This window comes from Aphanomyces astaci (genome assembly GCF_000520075.1).
Source record: "Aphanomyces astaci strain APO3 unplaced genomic scaffold supercont1.1, whole genome shotgun sequence".
NCBI classification, from domain to species: Eukaryota; Oomycota; class Saprolegniomycetes; order Saprolegniales; family Verrucalvaceae; genus Aphanomyces; species Aphanomyces astaci.
Window position 1 is genome coordinate 1,947,019 of NW_009798264.1, and position 18,711 is coordinate 1,965,729.

Below are 18,711 nucleotides of genomic sequence, written 5' to 3' on the forward strand. Positions count from 1 at the left end.
CTTGTAAGCGCATTCTAGGCATTTGCGCCATCGTTTTCTCTCCTGCAGCCAGCCAGCACTGTCACTATTGCTTAACTGAACCCGCCGATGAGCAGACGTTGGACCACGTGCATTCATTGCGTTGAGACGTGGTTGAGGGTGTCGTCAGCCTTCAGCAGCGAAATCGTCTACTGATAGTGTAGCTTTCCCTTGCCCGAGAAACGCACGGCCGCGCTCCTTTGCAGCAGCATCGTCACGTGGACATGTGATGTATTGCATTCTTCATATTTTGATCAAATGTAAAAGTGTGACAAAGATCCGACGGACTTCTTTGGCAATCATCATCCATGGATGCCCACCACACAAAAATCAATATTAATAAAACCACCATTTATGTTCCGAGGCCGTGCCATACATTTCTCAAGATAGTTGAATCCACGACACAAAAAAAGGACACATATTTCTGAAACTTGCCACTCAGGTTTGCACCATTTCAGTTTTTACCATGTTTGGTCGAATTGCTCGAAGCGTGCGTGGCCAAGCCCTCCTCGGCACGTCCGCCACGGGGTGCGGTGTTGCTCTCGGCATGTACAACAGTCAGTCGCCAACGCTTCTGGACACGAAGAAGAACAAGGTGGATGCGTCCGAGTTCCTCTACGTGCCGCTGTCCAAGGACAAGACGCCGCCCACGAGCATCGAATTCGACACCACGGCCCCCATGAAGGAGCGCATGAAGGCCATGATCTTCCGCGTGCAAGACGAAATCTGCGCTGGCATGACGGCCATCGACGGCACGGAATTCCGCCAAGACGAATGGGAACGTCCCGGCAATGGCGGCGGCGGGCGCAGCCGTGTAATCCAAGACAGCAAAGTGTTTGAAAAGGCCGGTGTGAACGTCTCCGTGATCCACGGCGAGCTCGGCAAGGCGGCGGCGACCCAAATGCGAGCCCAGGGCCGCGACCTGAATGCCGAGAAGGCCCTTCCGTTCTTTGCATGCGGCGTGAGCCTCGTGCTGCACCCGCGCAACCCGTTGGCCCCGACCATGCACTTAAACTACCGGTACTTTGAAGTGGAAACAGGCAAGATTGGCGCCGATGGCAAGCCCAAGAAGCTGTCGTGGTTTGGCGGCGGCGCTGACTTGACGCCGAGCTACTTGTTTGAAGAAGACGCTCGCCATTTCCACGCCGTGTACAAGGTCGGTGTGGCAGCATGATGTTATGATGGCATGCTCCTGTGAAGATGGCTGATCTTTGTTGTTTATTGCAGACCATTTTGGACAAGACGGATAAGAGCTACTACCCCAAGATGAAGGCCACATGCGACAAGTACTTTTACATTCCCCACCGCCAAGAAGGCCGCGGCGTCGGCGGGTTCTTCTTTGACGACATGGAGGACAACCAAGAAGCCACGTTTCAAATGGCTCGGCAGTGCGCGGTACGTCGTCCTTAAACCGAGGGACTCAATTGTAACGTCGTCGCATAGAACGCCACTGTGGACGCGTACGGCCCAATCCTGCGCCGCCGCATCCACTTGCCGTTCACTCAAGAGCAAAAGGACTGGCAGCAGATCCGTCGCGGCCGATACGTCGAGTTTAACGTCATGTATGACCGCGGCACCAAGGTATACACACACGCGCCACCATAACCACTTCTTTGTCGATTCATTGGCATGGCTCATATGGGCGTTTGGTGTACAGTTTGGTCTGAACGTGCCTGGCTCGCGCATCGAATCCATCTTGATGTCGCTGCCGCTGACTGCGCGATGGGAATACATGCACACGGTACACGCTATCATCACCCCCAAGATTGATATGTCTTCCCTAACGCAATGTTGGATGAATAGCCCAAGCCCGACTCGTGGGAAGCACGTACGCTCGAAGTGCTCAAGAACCCCGTCGACTGGCTAGACGTGGACGCTGTGGACCTGCAAACCCTCTCGACCAAGGAATTGCTCAAGGAAATTGCGCGTCGAAGTGAAACACAATAGAAACCCACTTGATCATTGTCGTACTTGGTCGTAATAATGATAAAATCACAACTTTTGTATATATATATATATATTGTGTCACTACTGAGTTAGTACCCCATCTCCTTGACAAGGGACTTGTACGAAGTGTCTTCGACTGGGCGACTACTGGTGGGAGAAGAAGGAAGGTTGGCGCGCGAGTCGGACGATCTAGTCATTCATATACAGTACCACGTCACACATATAGGTAGGTCACTATGGGCTAGGAAATGAATGTACGTACTTGATCGTTTCAATCTTGTCCAGGGCCAGCAACTCCACCAGCACATCGCGCTTATTGCGTGCGAGCGACAGCTACGAGACGAATCCAAACCATGAAACGGAAGGATGGTCATGTATGTACATACATCAGCATCCCACGCAGTGTCGCAGAGCACGGCCAGCACTTGTCCAATCTAACGAAGCCGAGTAGTGTTATTCCATGCAAAGCAGTATTCGAATCAAACCTTGGCTTGGTCGACCAAGTCTTCATGCAAAATGAGCCGCGTGTACAATTTCTCGGCCGCGAGTTTGCGCACCTACTCGATCCAAGTTCAATTTCAGTTTGAAGTTGCACTTGGTATGATATAAACTCGTGCCTTTGGAAACCGATGGCCGAGGCAGACGCAAATCCCCCGTAGACTTCTCTTCTCGACCGACACTTCACTCGGAAGTAGCCCCACGAGGACTGCAGCACCACGACAATATATCATCAACCAAATAATATGCGATAATGGTAAATAGATGATGTACATACCTGCCAAGCCGGCACTGAGCTTGTGCACTTCGGACGACTTGGCCATCTCCGCTCGCACGGCGTCGTACAGGGCGTGGCCAAACAGCGCGCCTCCATCTTGGAGTAAAAATGCAAACGCGCCTTGGTCCAAGCAGAACGCGATGGTTTTCAGAAGCGGCACCACGACGCGGTCGTCCTTTGCGTGTCTTTGAAACAAACCGACGCAGAGATGGGCAAACTGACTGGCGGCGTTGAAGTGCTGGCTCTGGACTCGGGCGGTCAGCCAGCCCAAGAGCGCGCGCTTGGAGGCTTTCACCTGGACGGACATTCATGTTTACACTGTACTACGAAGTAGGTAAATGAATATATACCACACTCTCAGTGAGCCCACCCACCGACACCACGAGCCCCTCCACGACCGCCTCCATGTACGACGGGCTATCCAACAACTACACAATGCAATCACATGGTTCAATAAAAGGGTTATATATATATTATGGCACCACAATGGGAAATATATATATATATATATATGGCATCATACGGCAATCACAATGGGAATAAATATCTATATATGGCATCATACGCCAATCACAATGGGAATATATATATATATCGTACGCCAATCACAATAGGAAACGTGTCGTGGGCCATGGACCAGTTGACGCCCTCAGACGAGTGGAGCCACCGAGTTAGATGAGGCCGATCTGGCACGCCATCGATCCACGTGGCGCTGGCCACCAACTCGACGAGAATCGTGCCCGCAATGCTTCGGATATTGTCCAACTTTTCACTCAACTGTTTGACCAGAACGAGGCACTACAATAATAAATATTTCCATCAGAATACAATTTCACACAAGTTTTGGACGTTAAAAGTAACGTACAAACTTAGACACAATCGCGGGGGGAACCCCCACGACGGATGACGATGGCGTAGTCGAATGGGTTGACGACGTGATGACGTGGCGCGCCTCGAGCGACGGCAATCCCCGGGGTGTCGGCACATGCAAGGCGCGGTCGTCCGCAAAGATGCCGACGCCGTTGGGCGGAAAGTAGAAGTACCCGAGGGCGGGCTTGGCGAACTGCACCGACACCATCTTGCGCTTCAACGCTCGGGTTTCCACGATCACCCCCGTGCCAAAGCCCGTCACAGCCACTCGTTGGTTGTACATGTCGTCACCAGTACGTGTGCCGACGGCGCAGTAGTGTTGGACGATGACGTGGAGCCCCTGCATGGCTTCCCTGCGGACCCACGATCCCACATCCCCCCGTTCGTCCATGCTGTAGTCTTCGTCGGCGCACTTGAGCAGGCTCTCCAGCACACGCGTGAGCATGTCGACCGTCATCTCATGGCGGTTCTTGGTCACAATGTCCACCAACGCTTGGATGGCGGCGACACGGGACTCGGCATCTTGTTCGTCTGGGGTGTGGTAGCTGGCCACGGCCGCCACGATCATGAGATCCACACACTGGTGCACGTGGGGATGCAGCAGCACATATGGCATCACGCCTATGGCAATATATATAGTCTTTCAAAACTACAAAGTGATGCAAATATATATATACCCAATGCTTTGAGAAACCCTCGTCGAGCAGCCACGTTCGGGTTCAACATACTCTTGTCCTTGACCGAGCTCAAGAAGCGCGGGACGATGGCCTGGATGTACAAAGCATGGTCAGGTGAGTCCAACAGCTTGGCGAGGTAGCGCGTCGCCAGCTCTTGAAACGCAGCGATGGCCACTGTGCGCACCAACTCGTTTGGGTTTTTCAGGCATTCTACGTCGATTGTTGCTTGTGAAAAAAAGAAAAAATATATATATATATATCACCAGACCTTCGACAGTAATGAGGTACTTTTTGGCCAAGGTAATGGGCAGTGGCCACCCCAGCTTGGCAATCGTTTGCATCAACGTGCACACAGCCACTCGAATCATCTCTCCGCCGCGGCCGCGATACAGGCGCCGCTTGTCCATTTCAATCGGGATCAACTTGAGCCGCCGCATGACTTCGCCGTCGATAAACGCTGGGACGCTTGCAATATGCAGCACGATCTCACTCAAGGCCAGCGTGGCCCCGTGCCGGACGATCACGTCGCTCGAGGGCGATATGCTCGCGACGAGCAAGGGCGGAACGATAGCCGACAGCGCGTACGCCACGTCCAACGGCGCCAGCTGGCCCAGCGCAGAGGCCGCCAGCACGCGCACATTCACATCCCAGTGAAACAGCTTGACCGACGCCAAGTGGTCAACGAGCACGTACCGGTACTCGGCGTACTGGGCGATGTGGCGACTCACGTCCAGATACGCGTGCGAAATGGACGCGAGCGTAAAGTAGTCGGCTTTTGTCAGCAGGTCGATGCCGTGGGGAAAATTCCCCACTCCCTGATGCATATCGTGCGTGCCCTGATTAGTACTACTGTAGTAGTCGTACTAGTAGTACTAGTGTACATATATGGATTACCTGTCGACCCACGCTTTCTTGAAAGGCCGCCGCCGCCGCGCGCCGACAGTTGAGTTCACGGTCCAACGCACACACGGTGAGCATGATGGGGGCCAGCGTTTGCTTCAAAAATGGCAAAAACAACGCCGGTTCGTACGCCCGTGCAAACGACCAGCACTACAAGGCCATGTATATATCATATATATACATAAAAATACTATTATTATAAATATACTAGTACAGTATATTATTATTTTTAATATATATATATGTCATTAATGTACACATTATACATATATATTTACAGACAATTTAGTACTTGTATAAAAATAGTATACACACCACACTGGAACCAATCTAGGGATATATGATCCAACGTACAGCATAACAAGCCGCGTCTCGTACGTGGGCGCCGATGCTGTGGGCTCCTCGCCGCACATCGTACATGAGCGCCAGCCCAATCACGTGTACGGCCTGGGGCAGTCGGTCCGGAAGGAGGACGCACCGCCGCGACAGTTCGGCCATGGCCAAGCTCGCCCCGTGCCACGCCGCTACGAGGATGCATATACTAGTACTAGTAATACTAGTAGTATCCAGTACCATCGCTCTCGTTGGCAGAAAACAGCTCGAGAACCGCGTGCACGATGTCGTCGGCAAACTCAAACGGCAGGCGCGACGTCACTCGGCCGACGCCCTTGGCAGCCGACCACCGGACCACCGTGTCGCGATCTTTCAACCCGCACAGAAGCACATCCACCACCTGTTCGAGTTCTGCTGGCACTTGCATGTCGTCGTCTATAGAACACGAATCGTTTATATATATATATATATATATATTCTATACCGTCGTTTTCGAACGGGTTGGATGTTTTGTCAATGGCAGCAGAAGCGTCGGCCACGGGATGGGGGGCGGCTGCCAAATTCGCCGCCAGCGACCGCACCCCTCGCGCATACCGCCACGTCATCACCTACAACCCCACGACGGTGACGCGGCAAATCTCGAGGCCTATTTGTTTGTTTACTTTCGGGGGCAAGTAGAGCAGCCCCATGCGCTGGAGCAGCTTGGTGCTGAGCTTTCGATGCACGGTGCTACTGACGACTGTGGCGGCGTCTTGGGCGCGGATGGCGTCGATGACGTGCATGACGTGGCCAAAGTACTCGCCCATCAACACAATGTGCTTGTCTCGGGGGGTAAACTTGCAAATGTACGACAGACACAGCATGATGCCTGCTCGAAACGTCAACGAAATAGCCCCGTGATATGGCACTACAGTCGAGTTCATCATACTAGGTAGTACCTGTGATCTTGTACTGGCGAATACGGGCTTGCGACGAGTCTGCTGCGTGACTAGCGGTGCAAAATGCATCGAGCTCGACCTTGACGTAGTCGAGAAACGCAACCAAGTACTGGTCTTCCATGTCTGGGCGGCTACAAATACATATATATATATATATTGTCAAATCGATTCGAAGCTAGAGTCGTCGGAAGAATCCAAGGTTATAATTCATAAACAGTCTAAGCCAATCAAAGTATCACGTTCGGGTGTATTTCTGCCAATCCAAAGTACTGATTCGGTTCTGCTTTGGGTCAAGCCATATACTAGTAGATACTAAACAGTGTATAGTATAGTTTGTACAAGCTTAAATAGGGTCAACTCGTTGAAGTCGAAATTCAGGTGAAACACGCAATATATATATATATATATATATATTCATCCATTCGATGGCAGTCACACAATGTGAAAGGTTGGTTGTACCTCAAGAGTCGTGCCAAGCACAGCGCCGCGGCCTGTTGCGTGGGGCCGCTATCCTGTAGATACGTCTTGCAAATGGCGACGATGTCGGCCACAATCGCAATTGATTCGCCATGTTCTTCGTGGCCGTCCAAGGAAGAGTCGATGGATTTCAAGTCGAATGGTACCAGAGCCAAGATGGACAGCCACAGCAGCAGCACAAAGCTACACAAGCACCACATGACATTGCATATATATATATATATTATTAGTATACCGTATTTCCCAAGTCGAAAAGTCGTCTCGATCTTGAGATTGCAGCAGCAACAGCACCGGTTCAAACTCGGCGACGTCGTGCGGCATCAGTTTGACAATGGTCTTGTACCTTAGTTACAAGCCCCATGAGGATCGACAAGATATGTGGGGCCTTGGCGTACCCACGCACTTTGCACAAGAGGTACAGAATTTGACACGCGCGATGCAAGTGAATGCGCGTCGCCGCATCCAGGACTTGAAACGGAAACGCCGACGATGGACTGGTTGACGCCATGGACGAAAACACGGATTGAATGCGTCGGACCACAGGTGTTACCATGTCGCGGAGAAGGGGATCCAGTAATTGGCCTTGCTCTTGGAATGGTTCGATCTAACGCCAGGGTAGTGAGATCAGTGCCCAACACCACACTGTTGACATGCATACCATGGTCTGAAACTTCTCCATCACTGCCTCCGAGAGGTCCCCGGACTGAAGCAGCTCCACCAGTCTCGTGTCTGCCTGTAGGGACTCATTCACTGCACCGCCATCGTCTTGCACGTCTTCGACGTCGTCATTTCGCGGTGTCTTGTCGGCGGCCATGGTGCAATCAATTCCTGGTATCCAAATGCACGAACGAACCTTTGCATATTTAGATTGCAACAATATTAATTTGCAAAGGTTTCCCGTTTCAGTATCATGTCGGCGAATGGTATGTGGACTCGCATGGGGGCGTCCGGGTCGTCTGTGGTCATTGCGCCCAAGACCATCTCGAAGGAGATGGAGGAGAGGATGCGCGTGTGCATCGAGGCGTTCATGAAGAAGGCCAAGCCAGACCAAGCCAAGAGCCTCAAGCTCGTGCGGCAGCACGTGGAAAAATCCCTCTCGCTCAGCTTGACACATCACAAGGATGTTCTGAAGCGGCTGATGCATGGCATCTTGCAACGCGGCCAGGCAGTGACGACGCAGCCCGAAGTCCCAGTGCGGCCAGAAATCACAATCGCGAAGACCAAGGCCACGTGGTGGAAGCAAGACGAGCGGCGCGAGGCGTTGTTGATGGGCAGTCATCGCTTGTTTCAGTTCGCAGTGGAGCACCCTGAATGCGGCTTGGACGCGATCCAAACTTTCTGCGATCTCTCCTCCATCATGAACGATCCAGAGCTGCATCAGCTGCTGACTGCCTTCGCCCGCCAACTCGGCAGCGGCTACGTCGACCAGGACTTGCTGCCCGAATGGACGCTGCACACCCAACCTTCTCCGCTGCAAGTGTTGGACTGCGTTTCATCCATGTATACGTTAGAACGCATTGGGGTGCAGCACTCGCGCAGTGCTGACTTGCGCTCATTCCTTGACCATGGCTCGTCGCTGTATTCCCCAGAGGTACTGTATATCGCCATGCGTCATACGTCGATATGATGAACATGCTCATGCACAGGACTACTTTGGATGGAACCCCGCGCTCGGGGTCCCATCCTCCGACCCCGAACAAAGCGGCTTTCAAAAGATGTCGAATGCGTTGACGCTGCTCTCGTACGCCTACACCCTGAACATTTCCTTGGGCTGCACTTATGCTTCGGTACACAGTCCGTTCTTAATATAACATATATATTATTTATATATATATATATATATATATATATATATATATATATATTATTTATACATGTATATTATCCATAGGTACTCCACTGGCTGCCTTCGTTTTACCCGTACCAAGGGCCGTCTACAATGGACGAAACAGACTACTTGGACCAATGTTACTTGGTGTGCCGTTCCATATTGACGCTGACGAACTGGGGGTCGTTCGAACTTGCCGTGGTTTGCATCGCATCCTATATATATATATTTTTTATAGATTTATTAATAATTAGTATATGAATATTTAGGATCTCATGCCAAACGAATATTATTTCCTCCAAGCCCATTTGGACGTGCAAATCGGTCGTGGCGACTGCCACCTCATTGGCGAGTTTACGCGGGTGCGAAATAATTATGTATTTCATCCGTCTTTTTTTTCACTGCATATATATATATAATATATATAATATATATATATATTATGTATTTAATATATGATAAATATATAATATGTATATAATATATATATAATATAAATAATATATAAATATATATATCGAATTCATTCAGTGGTTGTATTCGTCCATCCCTAGGCGTTGAAATGCTTTGGCGCAAGTGTTGATCGAGGGGTAGCGTTTGCGCTTTGCTATCCGCACTCGTTCGTCCAAGTAGCACATGAATCCCCCGACCAAGTCGTCCACAAGGCGGCTGTGGCGCTGCATGCATTGACGGAACCTCAATTCAACGGCTACGCCCCAGCCATTCCCGACGCCCAAGTACTGGCCATCTTGCAGCGCAATGCGTCCACGGAGCAGCAACGCGTGCGTGACGAAGTTGGTTGCTTAGCAACGGCACACTCATTCGTTTGTATTTGTTGTGTATGTGTAGCGGGTGGAGAACTCGGCCACGTTCGAGTCGGACCTCAAGCGCAGCCAGATGAAGCAAGCTCTACGAAAGCTCTTGGACAAGGCTGCCACCATGGATGTCAAGCTGGTACAAGATATATATATATATTCTTCCATTTAGTTCCACACTGTAAATATATATTGTGTTGTAGATTCCACTGGACGATACGTTGCACCGCATCCAACTCACGCTGGAAAGCACGACCGACGTGAAAGCGCTGGACGCGACCCTCGCCATGGCGATGCTGCAAGACCTGAACGCGATGAAGCTGACGATGGAGACGCTCAAGGAGACGGGCCTCGGTCGAAGTGTCAACAAGCTGCGAAAGCACCCAAGCGACCAAGTGGCGGCGGCCTCCCAAGCGTTGGTGGCCAAGTGGAAAAAGGAAATGCTGGGCCAGTAGAATGTCGATATTTTAACGTTCATCATACCTCAGAAACATGCAAGGGAACGAACTACCACAGGGCATATTCCATTATGGCTCTTCTCATAGTCTTAGGCACATCGCTGGCCAACTGCATGCCACGCACACGGATGTGTGGTCCACATCATGCTCTGGTACAAGTGTTGGCCCAATGCAACGTAACGCTCCATCGGAATTTCGTCGATGGACGATCGACGATCAAAAGAATAGTCTTGCTGGATCTCGTTCGGTGGCAAATGGGGACTTGTCTCGAGCAACGAGTTGAGGTCGAAGGTAATGTGAGGGGGCACATCCACTGGTTCTTTGGGCGGTGGCACACCCACAACGCTTAATCCGTAGAGCAATTGACTTCGAATGAGATGGAGCTTCAAAAGTGGATCGAGGAGACTCGGCCGCTTGCAGACCTGTGGAGCGGGTTGTGGGAATTTCGACGGGAGAAGAGGCAGGTGAAGGAAGCGAAGCCCATGGGTCTCCGTATCCAGGTCCACATTGGCGGCGATAGCAGGACGAGCTACGCGGGGGGCGAAGCGGCGGATCACACGCGACAGCATCCTTCACCAAAGGCCTTGTGCTTCTGATTCAGGCTGCTGTACTGCATTCATTCGAAACACCTTCACTCTCATATTCAGCCTAGCTGTAACGTTATATTGTACGTTATATTGTTATAATGATGAACAGTCCCGCTCTTGATTTATCACAAAATTTGTCAATTTTGAAGGATTTCAATGAAATGTTTACCAATCGAAAGCTTTTACTGTTAGTATTTTGGCTTTCTCATCGTCATACAAATCGTTGAAATTGCAAAATTATTTGCTCAACTAGTACTACTAGTTAATCCGGCGGCCGGGATTGTTATAATAACAACTGGTCCCATTGTCCGACGACCATGTCAAACACTTTGCTTGTTAGCGCTCGATCATACCAAGTCACGCACAACTGGATTCCATGGACGACAAACGGCCTCGTAAACTCACCAAGGTTTCGACCTCGTGCTGGTCTGACTGTGGTCGACAGCTTGGTATCTGCTTTTGAATTCAAATCTGAGCTAACTAGGGTCCCCCCAGGAGCGTGGACTCGGAGGCGCCCCCCTTCATCTCAACGCGTGGAACGCAAGCACAAATATGAGCCCGAAGGCGGTTTCTCGTCTGGTCCAGCCCGTCGATCGGATCGACTTCGCGAGAAACGCAGCGCAGGACGAAGTCGAAACCTTCACCTGTGTCGCTTCTCGGGCATTGGCACAAATCATTCACGCCTTGAGGCTAGAGATCGTAGAGAACTGAATATTTATTAGCGTACATGTACTTTGAATAGGACGTACGAAGGACGACGCCGTACATGATGGGAAGCCAAGAACCCTGCGTCCCAGCTCCGGTTGAGCGTCCAGTTTTGTCGCGAGTAAACGACGTGGCCCCAATTGCAGCGCCGTCGTCTTGCTTGAGTACCGTCCAATGTCAAGGAGCGTTCCAAGGCCGGTGAACACATGCCAAGACGTACAAGCTGAAGGCTTTGAAACTACTACATACAGTACGAACGTGTGAGGACGACAAAGGGCAATGAAGACCTCACACACAGTTTTTCAGGACCGTTGTAGTCACGGTCGCACAAGCAGTAACTTTCACATTGGTACTTCGTTGGGAATCGACAAAATCTCCTTCGCGGCCACAATCCCCTTGTAAAAGCACGCTGCGCAGGTGAGAGCACCGACACGACACAACGCTACCGACCTTCACGTATACAGTACGAGGACCACCCAGGAGACGCTAGTGGGAGAGGATGAAGGAAAGTCGCACGAGGTCGGAGGATGAATGGCTCTGAAGGAGGAACACCGTGCGAATCGACCTTAGTCGCGGGGTTGTCGACATGGTTGACGTGTATCGGGGGGAGGACGGCTTCGAGATGATGCTTGTTCAGGGCCGCGAGTTCTCGGTGATGTCATGGCATGGGCCACTTCGAGAAAGGTCTAATACATGAAGTAAATGATTCTGTTGCTTTATAGTATATTTTGGAAGTTCAAAATAGTCACTCCAAAAAATATTAGAGCTAAACATTGTATTGATATCTTCAACGATTCGAGCGTGGCTATTCCGAGCGATCGAAATCCACCGCTGTGCGATCCAATCTCCCAAAAGTCTGCTCCTCCACACAAAGCCACCGTAACCATGGAAAAAGTCCTCGAAGAAGCATCCACTGTGGCCACCTCCGTGCTCGCGTCCATCCCGCAGCGCTTAGCTCGTGTAAATGCCCTTCTCGCGTCTGAATTCCCAGTGAACACTCCGTCGCAATTGGCTGTGGCATTCACGCCATTGGTGTCGGCGAATGCGACATCGAACCCGCAGCTGGGCCGTTTGGTGACGTTGGTGCTGGACGAAATTCACGTTGCTATCCATGAGCTACAACGACTGGAGCGTTGGATCCAGCTGCTCACTCCTCGGGTGGCCGATGGCAACAACTTTGGGGTGGAAGTGCAAAAATCCGTTCAACTTCAGATCAGCGCGAGCCGCACAGCGCTCCAAAAGTCGTGGGACGCCATGACTGACTACTACTGGCAGCGTGCCACGGCGTACGAGAAGTTTGCTGCAAAGGTCTCGAAGGACAAGAAGAAATCTGTTTCAACCACCAAAGAAGAAGGGGGCAAAGATGGCGCCGTGAACAAGACATCCCAAGTGGAAAGCACCGATGAATCGTCCAGTGAATCCAGCGTGATCCCAGACCTGCTAGTGTATGTCGTGGCCGTGGACGTGAAATGGTACTTCAACCTGCAGAGAACCCTCGAAAGCGTCGCGGACCATTACGCGTTCACGTTGGATGCCGTCGAGAAGAACAGCAGCAAGATCAAGCTGCCCCGAGGTCACGGCGAGCGCGGCATGAACATGTTTTGAGCGGCGGAGCGTTCGCCTGACCTCGATCACGATCCTTCACACACCATGCAATTCATCCTGCCGCAATAATCAAAAATACAAATATCCATGCATGGTAAATCTCCAAAGTAATACGATAGTATTACTACAACAGATATTAGTAGTACTAGACGGCAGTTACACAGCCTCGATTCAGTTCGGTTTCGCACACGAGCAGCGGCGGCGATGTCTGGAGGCGGCGGGAACCCCGTGTCGATGCAATGGAAGTATCCGCCGGACCTGCTCTTCAACGACGAGAGTTTGCTGGACATCATCTTGGGCCTTCGCACCAAGATCGAACTGCTCGAGAAGAACGAAATGGGCACGGGGGAGATTCCGCAATGGCTCGTCGACGCCATGCAGAACATTGCCAACAACTCCGAGGCGATGGTCGAGTGCCAGAGTCTCAAAGACCAGCTCAAGTACATGAAACAAAACATCGACGCCTTGCAAAAGGATATTGTGATCCTTCGGAGAGATGTCGTGGCGGCCAAGACGTTGTCCAAACGGCGCGGTGGCGTCTCGCGCGGCGGCGACGACGAGCCGGATCGAAGCGAGCAGTCGTCTCGCCGAGGCTCAGTCTTGTCGGCAGAGATCCGACGGGGCATCACGGTCGCGGGCATCAACTCGACCAACGACACCATCCACAACGGCAACGCCATGCCGACGATCGTAGGCGGGGGCGACACCAGCCAACCCAACACGAGCCGGCAACCGTCCAGTGTGGCCGAAGAAGCGATGAAGCTGACCGTGGCGCTTCAAGGCCCGTCGGACGGCGGTCAGGCCATCTCGTCCGCGGCCATGGAGCAGCTCCTCGAGCCCGTCGTGCACAGCATCGAGCGTCAAAAGGAAGAGTTTGCAGTCATGCGGGAGAACTCCCAGGCCGCGAAAGACAGCGTCATGCGCCTACAAGCGGAAATGAAACGCCGCGACGCGCTGATCCAGGCGCGCAACTCCAAGCACGAGGCCGGCGTCAAGATCCTCATGGACAAGCTCAACCACGACCTGCGGGCGTGCGTCACGCACAACGAAATGATCGGGTTTGAGCAAAAGATCATTGTCTTGCAGAAGCAAGAAGTGAGCCGGCTCACGGACGAGTTCAGCGCGCTCTTTGGCCGCGTGCAAGAAGATCTGTACATGGTACCGCATCTATAGAAGGTTTGTTTATTGACACAGGGACGAGTCTAGGTGCGAAGCTCACAAGAGGACATCAACAGCGCGCAGGCCGAAGCCGTGCAAACCAACCAGAGCAAAATCCAAGTGCTCAATGAACGGCAAGACGAGAGTCAGCGCAACCAAGTACACATTGAAATCTAGATATATATTCCACCGCTAATTGTGTATGTAGGACCGATTTGCTCGCACCACTGAAGAACTGAAACGCAATATTCAAAGCGAACATCAGCAAATCCAAACGATCGTCACGCAATACGGCGTGATGAAGGACAAGCGTACGTGGCATTCTTGTGTATGTAGGATGTAGCATCTGTGACACTGACCAAAACCACGTCACAGTGCAAGCGTTGGCGGAAAAGCAAGCCAAAACCGAAGTGTTTTGCTCGGATATGTCGCAAGCTCTGGAAAACGTCAACATGAGCAAAGTCAAATCGGACGAAAACCTCAAGCTGGTGATCCATCAACGAGCAGAGTCACTGTACAATGGTACGCTCGTACGTTGTTTCACGTTGATTAACGTTATTTAACGTCGTAGAAATCAAGCGCATCGACGACGTGCTAGAGTCGTGCTCGCTGGCGACGATGGCGGACGACATGAAGTTTTGCACGGAGAAGCTGGGGGTCGTGGGCACGTTGGCCGACGACAACAAGAAGCGCATCTCGACGGTGGAAGTCAAGATGGCCGATAACGAGACCATTTACAACACCAACTTTTCCAACATCTACGAAGGTATGGAGAAGGCGCGCAAGGAATCGGTCGAGGCGCTGCGACGGGAGACCACGCGCATCGGCGTCAAGTTGGTTGAGCACGGCGACGTCCAAGCGCAGCTCGGCAAGTTCATCACGGACGTCAAGACGGAGGCCGAGCGCAACTTTGCCGCCATGCGGACCAAGCACGAAAACCACGAGCTCGAGACCGACGCAATGCGAGCCAACACCGAGTCGGCGCTGCAAAACCTCAAGGAGAAGATCTTTTTCTGCGAAGAAGCCAACTTGGCGCTTCGGGCGGCCAGCGACACGATGCAGCTGGAAACCAAAAGGTTGAAAGTGTTCTAAAGGACCGTCGGCAGGGTACTGATGGACGTACTACGTGCATAACTCTAGTGCGTTTCAAACAATCAACACCGAGAACAAGAGCATGCACACGATTTTGGACTCGATGAACTTGACGTTTGAAGATGTGGGCCACAAGCAAGCGTCGATCGAAAAGCAACTCGACGTCTTGCAGCGTAAGCATCACACTATGATGATGACAGTAGAAGGATGACTCGTCATGACGTAGACGACTTCCGGTGTGAGATCACCGTGACGACGGCAAAACTCAGCGAAGCCGTGGCCAAGGAAGGCCAGCGCACGGAGGCACTGTACGCAGCGTTTGCCGAGAAGCAGGCCAAGTTCGCCGAGATTGTGGCCAAGTCCAGCACGCGCAACATGCCCATCGCGAGCGTCAACAAGGAGCTCGATAAGTTGTGCGACGCGATCGTGAGCGAGTGCTGGAAATTTGAAATCTCCCCACGCCAGGAAGGCCAAGTACGTCTCGTAAGAATGCCACGTAGTAGTGACATGCAGGACGTAGAGCGGAACGCCGACCAGAGGCGACAACAACGGGTCGTCGCGCAAGCAGTTCTCGGAGCGGCAGCAGGTGTGGGTGGTCAAGAACTGTCAGTTCTTTGCCGATTTGATATGCGCCAAAGCCGAATACGACGTCATGCGCAGTTATTCCAACAAAGAGGCAAGGCGGGGCGATTATGGAGAGATTCTTCTCCTACCGTACTGCAAGTCACTGTGGTGGTGGTCGTAGACCAAAACCCAAGGCGCGCTCGAGGCCAAGATGCTGCGGATGCAGAGCGAGATCCTCGAGAAGCTTCAGTTGCGCATCGAAGCCAAAGTCTCCAACAACAAGAACTGCGGCGAGCAGTTTGACCGCAGCACCCTGGAGCGGCGCGAAGTGTTTATCGAAACCGTACGATACTCTATTTTTATCCGGATGACAATGCCTTTTTAAATTAGATCCAAAACCTCACAGATGGCGCGTTGGCTCGTCGGACGCTGGTCGGGGGCGGCGTGTCGTCGGAAGACAGCACCGCGGGCCGCGGCAGTGTCATGACATTGGATGGTTGGCAACATCGTCACACACAGCAACATCATTCTATGCATGTATTCATAGGAAGTCTCTCGTGTGTGGAGAGCGTTCGGCTTCAAGGCACGGGCCGTCCATCGACGAACGGCTTTGAAAGCCCCAGCTCCCGCGCCAAGAAGCGCTTGTCGGACGTAGGAGCTCGGCTGGACTCGACTTCTACGGGCGACTCTGGTCCGGGGGGGCGTCGCATGATCCAGTCGCCGCATGCCAACTCGCCGTTTGTGTTTCGCGGGGGGTTTCGCATCCCGAACCGCAACACGGGTCTAAACGCCGTCTCAGACGCGTACAGGTATCGAGTCTATATTTGGCATGTGGTTGAAAAGCGATGGGGAATTGTGGGACAGGGAACTGCATGCAGAAGACGAGAATGCGACAGACGAGATTGAATCGAACGACCAAGGCATCATCCATGGCGAACTCAGCATGACGCCGTCCGTGTCGTTGCCGGCGTTGTAAACACAATACACGAAAAAACACAATCGGTGGAATTGTGCCGATGATCCTACGGTTTCTACGCCGACAACTTGTCCGCGCGGCGGAACAACGTGTCGACAATATGGCCGACGTTTTCAATCACCCCGAGGCCCGCCTTGTACGTTTTCTAGCGTGCCACGTGTCAGATACGGAAGAATGTAGGTTGGTGAGTTTGGAAGAATGAAGGTTGGTGAGTTTGGAAGAATGTAGGTTGGTGAGTTTGGAAGAATGAAGGTTGGTGAGTTGTTTGTATTTGGGTCGTACATCTTCGGTGGGGTTTTCATACACGATCAACTGGCCGCGTCCTTGGTCGAGGATGCCGTGGAATTTGTGGTCCAATATCATTTGCGACAATCTATATCACAATATTAATATATATATATATATATATATATATATATATATATACATCACATATTGTACTTGGTTTCGATTTGAACGAGGGGCAGCTTGATCAAGTTGGCCACGTGGTTGATCTCGACGCACGAGTACGGGTGAATGATCTTGATCAAGTTGGACTCCAACAGCTTTTCGTACAACAGCCCCAAGTGGTGCTTGATCAGGGGGTCGGTCACCAATTCTAGGGCATTATTTCACAGTAGAAACACATGGCAAAACATACGCAAAGACACGTACGAGCGGCGTAGGTGGTCGTGGCCTGCTGGAACAGCTCGAGGGAGCGCTGGTCGTGGGCTTTGGCCACCGCCTTGAGCGCTTCGATGTCGATGCCCGTGAACTTGATGGCGTTTTTCGTGCTCACGATCGCAGGCACGTCCGCCGACTGACCGTTGGCCACCTTGCTCAGCAGCATGTACTTGAGGCACGCCAGCGCTTCCACCGGGTCCAGCGGCACCAACGCTTCAAACGCCTCGAAAAAGTATGAAAACGCAGTCTTGTAGTCGCGCTCTTCGGCGTGCAAGATGCCCGACATGTGGTCGATGTTGGCTTGGGTGCGGGGGATGATGTAGATGGTGTTAGCAATGGAGCGCGCCGCCGTCAACGATGCCTTGGCCTTGGGCACGTTGCGCAACGCGTGATACAACTTGGACTCGACGAGGTGGATGTCGACGAGGAGGGGCTTGTCGTCGAGCTTTTTGATTTCCCGAAGGAGCTCCGTGATTAAGTCCAGCGCGGCTTGGAACTTTTGCTGTTCAAACAAGCTAGGGACGACGACGTTGGAGATGATTGATTATACCCAAGACAAGGGGGACACGTACATGGACGCCAAGCGGGCCTGGATGCGTTGGCGAAGGAACGTGTGCTTCTCGAGGTTGCACCATGCAATCGAGTCGTAGCACAAGTCGGCTTGGAATTGCAGCGCCTTGGTCGCATCGAGCACTTTGACTTTCGACACCATATCAATGATGGTTCGAACTACACAACAACCATGACCATTTTGAACCAAAGCGAGTGGGCTCGTCGCACCAATTTTCCCCGTCTTGGCTTTGGGAATCGTGGAAAAGAACGGACGGACGTTCTGGAGCAGCGCGGCCAATTCCTTCTCGCGTCTACGAACAATAAAATGAGATGATGCAACGACTCGCATTCCTTACCCATGGCGGATGTAGAGCTGCCCCAATTTGTAAATCGACAGCTCCTTCACCTTGTGCACGACCTCCAAGTTGTCATCAGCTCCATCTATGCATTCCAAATCGTCACATTCCTCATGATTGGGGAATCAAGTCGTACGGTAAGCCAAGATCTTCTGGAACGCAGCAATCGAGCGCTCCGGAGACGCGCGTTCTTCTTCGATCTCCTCTTCCGCAGCATCAAAGTCCTCCTGGAGCTTGTGCTTCTTCGGCACTTCTAGCACGTCCATATCATGCGATCCCCCGTCTGCCATCGTAGCCTCAGGATAATCAAATCTTGGCAATTCTATCCGCCAAGATTTATCCGCATAATAACCTTTCTTATCCGTACATGTAAGTGCAATATTATTGGCTGTTTTTGACTAATTCTAGCCAATCCCA

The 18,711-nt window shown here is 52.0% G+C and overlaps 7 protein-coding genes across 12 annotated transcripts; 4 read left to right on the forward strand and 3 right to left on the reverse strand.

Moving 5' to 3' along the window:
* The first annotated feature begins 455 nt into the window (after positions 1 to 455).
* On the forward strand, positions 456 to 2,038 carry H257_00672. Of its 2 annotated transcripts, XM_009823458.1 has the most exons (5): positions 456 to 1,174; positions 1,246 to 1,413; positions 1,462 to 1,599; positions 1,676 to 1,759; positions 1,822 to 2,038. In XM_009823458.1, the coding sequence occupies exons 1-5, from the start codon at positions 485 to 487 to the stop codon at positions 1,963 to 1,965; spliced, it is 1,224 nt and encodes a 407-aa protein (XP_009821760.1). In that variant the 5' UTR covers positions 456 to 484; the 3' UTR covers positions 1,966 to 2,038. The 2 variants fall into 2 exon arrangements, with proteins under 2 accessions (XP_009821760.1, XP_009821761.1); XM_009823459.1 differs by having other exon boundaries at positions 1,246 to 1,599.
* H257_00673 (hypothetical protein) lies at positions 1,997 to 7,772 on the reverse strand. 4 transcript variants are annotated; one of them, XM_009823462.1, is made up of 21 exons: positions 7,594 to 7,772; positions 7,339 to 7,539; positions 7,171 to 7,278; positions 6,918 to 7,118; positions 6,459 to 6,589; positions 6,183 to 6,388; positions 6,005 to 6,128; positions 5,761 to 5,955; positions 5,542 to 5,711; positions 5,182 to 5,337; positions 4,556 to 5,102; positions 4,288 to 4,497; positions 3,606 to 4,231; positions 3,341 to 3,538; positions 3,091 to 3,168; positions 2,741 to 3,035; positions 2,583 to 2,671; positions 2,451 to 2,522; positions 2,352 to 2,399; positions 2,228 to 2,298; positions 1,997 to 2,154 (listed from the first exon to the last, which is right to left on the reverse strand). In XM_009823462.1, exons 2-21 carry the CDS (start codon positions 7,395 to 7,397, stop codon positions 2,055 to 2,057), a joined length of 3,684 nt encoding a protein of 1,227 aa, XP_009821764.1. In that variant the 5' UTR covers positions 7,398 to 7,539; positions 7,594 to 7,772; the 3' UTR covers positions 1,997 to 2,054. The 4 variants fall into 4 exon arrangements, with proteins under 4 accessions (XP_009821764.1, XP_009821762.1, XP_009821763.1 ...); XM_009823460.1 differs by having other exon boundaries at positions 7,331 to 7,539; positions 7,594 to 7,766; XM_009823461.1 differs by having other exon boundaries at positions 2,352 to 2,522; positions 7,331 to 7,539; positions 7,594 to 7,766.
* Positions 7,773 to 7,816: 44 nt separating this feature from the next.
* H257_00674 (hypothetical protein) lies at positions 7,817 to 10,670 on the forward strand. Its single transcript, XM_009823464.1, has 7 exons — positions 7,817 to 8,526; positions 8,582 to 8,722; positions 8,827 to 8,964; positions 9,033 to 9,125; positions 9,318 to 9,545; positions 9,613 to 9,717; positions 9,782 to 10,670. The coding sequence occupies exons 1-7, from the start codon at positions 7,846 to 7,848 to the stop codon at positions 10,031 to 10,033; spliced, it is 1,638 nt and encodes a 545-aa protein (XP_009821766.1). The 5' UTR covers positions 7,817 to 7,845; the 3' UTR covers positions 10,034 to 10,670.
* H257_00675 (hypothetical protein) lies at positions 9,716 to 10,670 on the reverse strand. The gene has a single exon (XM_009823465.1). It carries the CDS (start codon positions 10,603 to 10,605, stop codon positions 10,126 to 10,128), a length of 480 nt encoding a protein of 159 aa, XP_009821767.1. The 5' UTR covers positions 10,606 to 10,670; the 3' UTR covers positions 9,716 to 10,125.
* A 1,487-nt stretch (positions 10,671 to 12,157) lies between these two features.
* On the forward strand, positions 12,158 to 13,069 carry H257_00676 (hypothetical protein). Its single transcript, XM_009823466.1, has one exon. It carries the CDS (start codon positions 12,214 to 12,216, stop codon positions 12,931 to 12,933), a length of 720 nt encoding a protein of 239 aa, XP_009821768.1. The 5' UTR covers positions 12,158 to 12,213; the 3' UTR covers positions 12,934 to 13,069.
* A 38-nt stretch (positions 13,070 to 13,107) lies between these two features.
* On the forward strand, positions 13,108 to 16,915 carry H257_00677. Of its 2 annotated transcripts, XM_009823467.1 has the most exons (12): positions 13,108 to 14,091; positions 14,140 to 14,250; positions 14,300 to 14,402; positions 14,467 to 14,613; positions 14,663 to 15,167; positions 15,232 to 15,356; positions 15,410 to 15,657; positions 15,704 to 15,859; positions 15,929 to 16,090; positions 16,138 to 16,243; positions 16,295 to 16,556; positions 16,612 to 16,915. In XM_009823467.1, exons 1-12 carry the CDS (start codon positions 13,138 to 13,140, stop codon positions 16,721 to 16,723), a joined length of 2,991 nt encoding a protein of 996 aa, XP_009821769.1. In that variant the 5' UTR covers positions 13,108 to 13,137; the 3' UTR covers positions 16,724 to 16,915. The 2 variants fall into 2 exon arrangements, with proteins under 2 accessions (XP_009821769.1, XP_009821770.1); XM_009823468.1 differs by having other exon boundaries at positions 16,295 to 16,915.
* On the reverse strand, positions 16,679 to 18,601 carry H257_00678 (hypothetical protein). The gene is made up of 8 exons (XM_009823469.1): positions 18,431 to 18,601; positions 18,295 to 18,379; positions 18,167 to 18,249; positions 17,959 to 18,115; positions 17,378 to 17,901; positions 17,165 to 17,321; positions 17,006 to 17,096; positions 16,679 to 16,868 (listed from the first exon to the last, which is right to left on the reverse strand). The coding sequence occupies exons 1-8, from the start codon at positions 18,582 to 18,584 to the stop codon at positions 16,779 to 16,781; spliced, it is 1,341 nt and encodes a 446-aa protein (XP_009821771.1). The 5' UTR covers positions 18,585 to 18,601; the 3' UTR covers positions 16,679 to 16,778.
* Between the last annotated feature and the right edge of the window lie 110 nt (positions 18,602 to 18,711).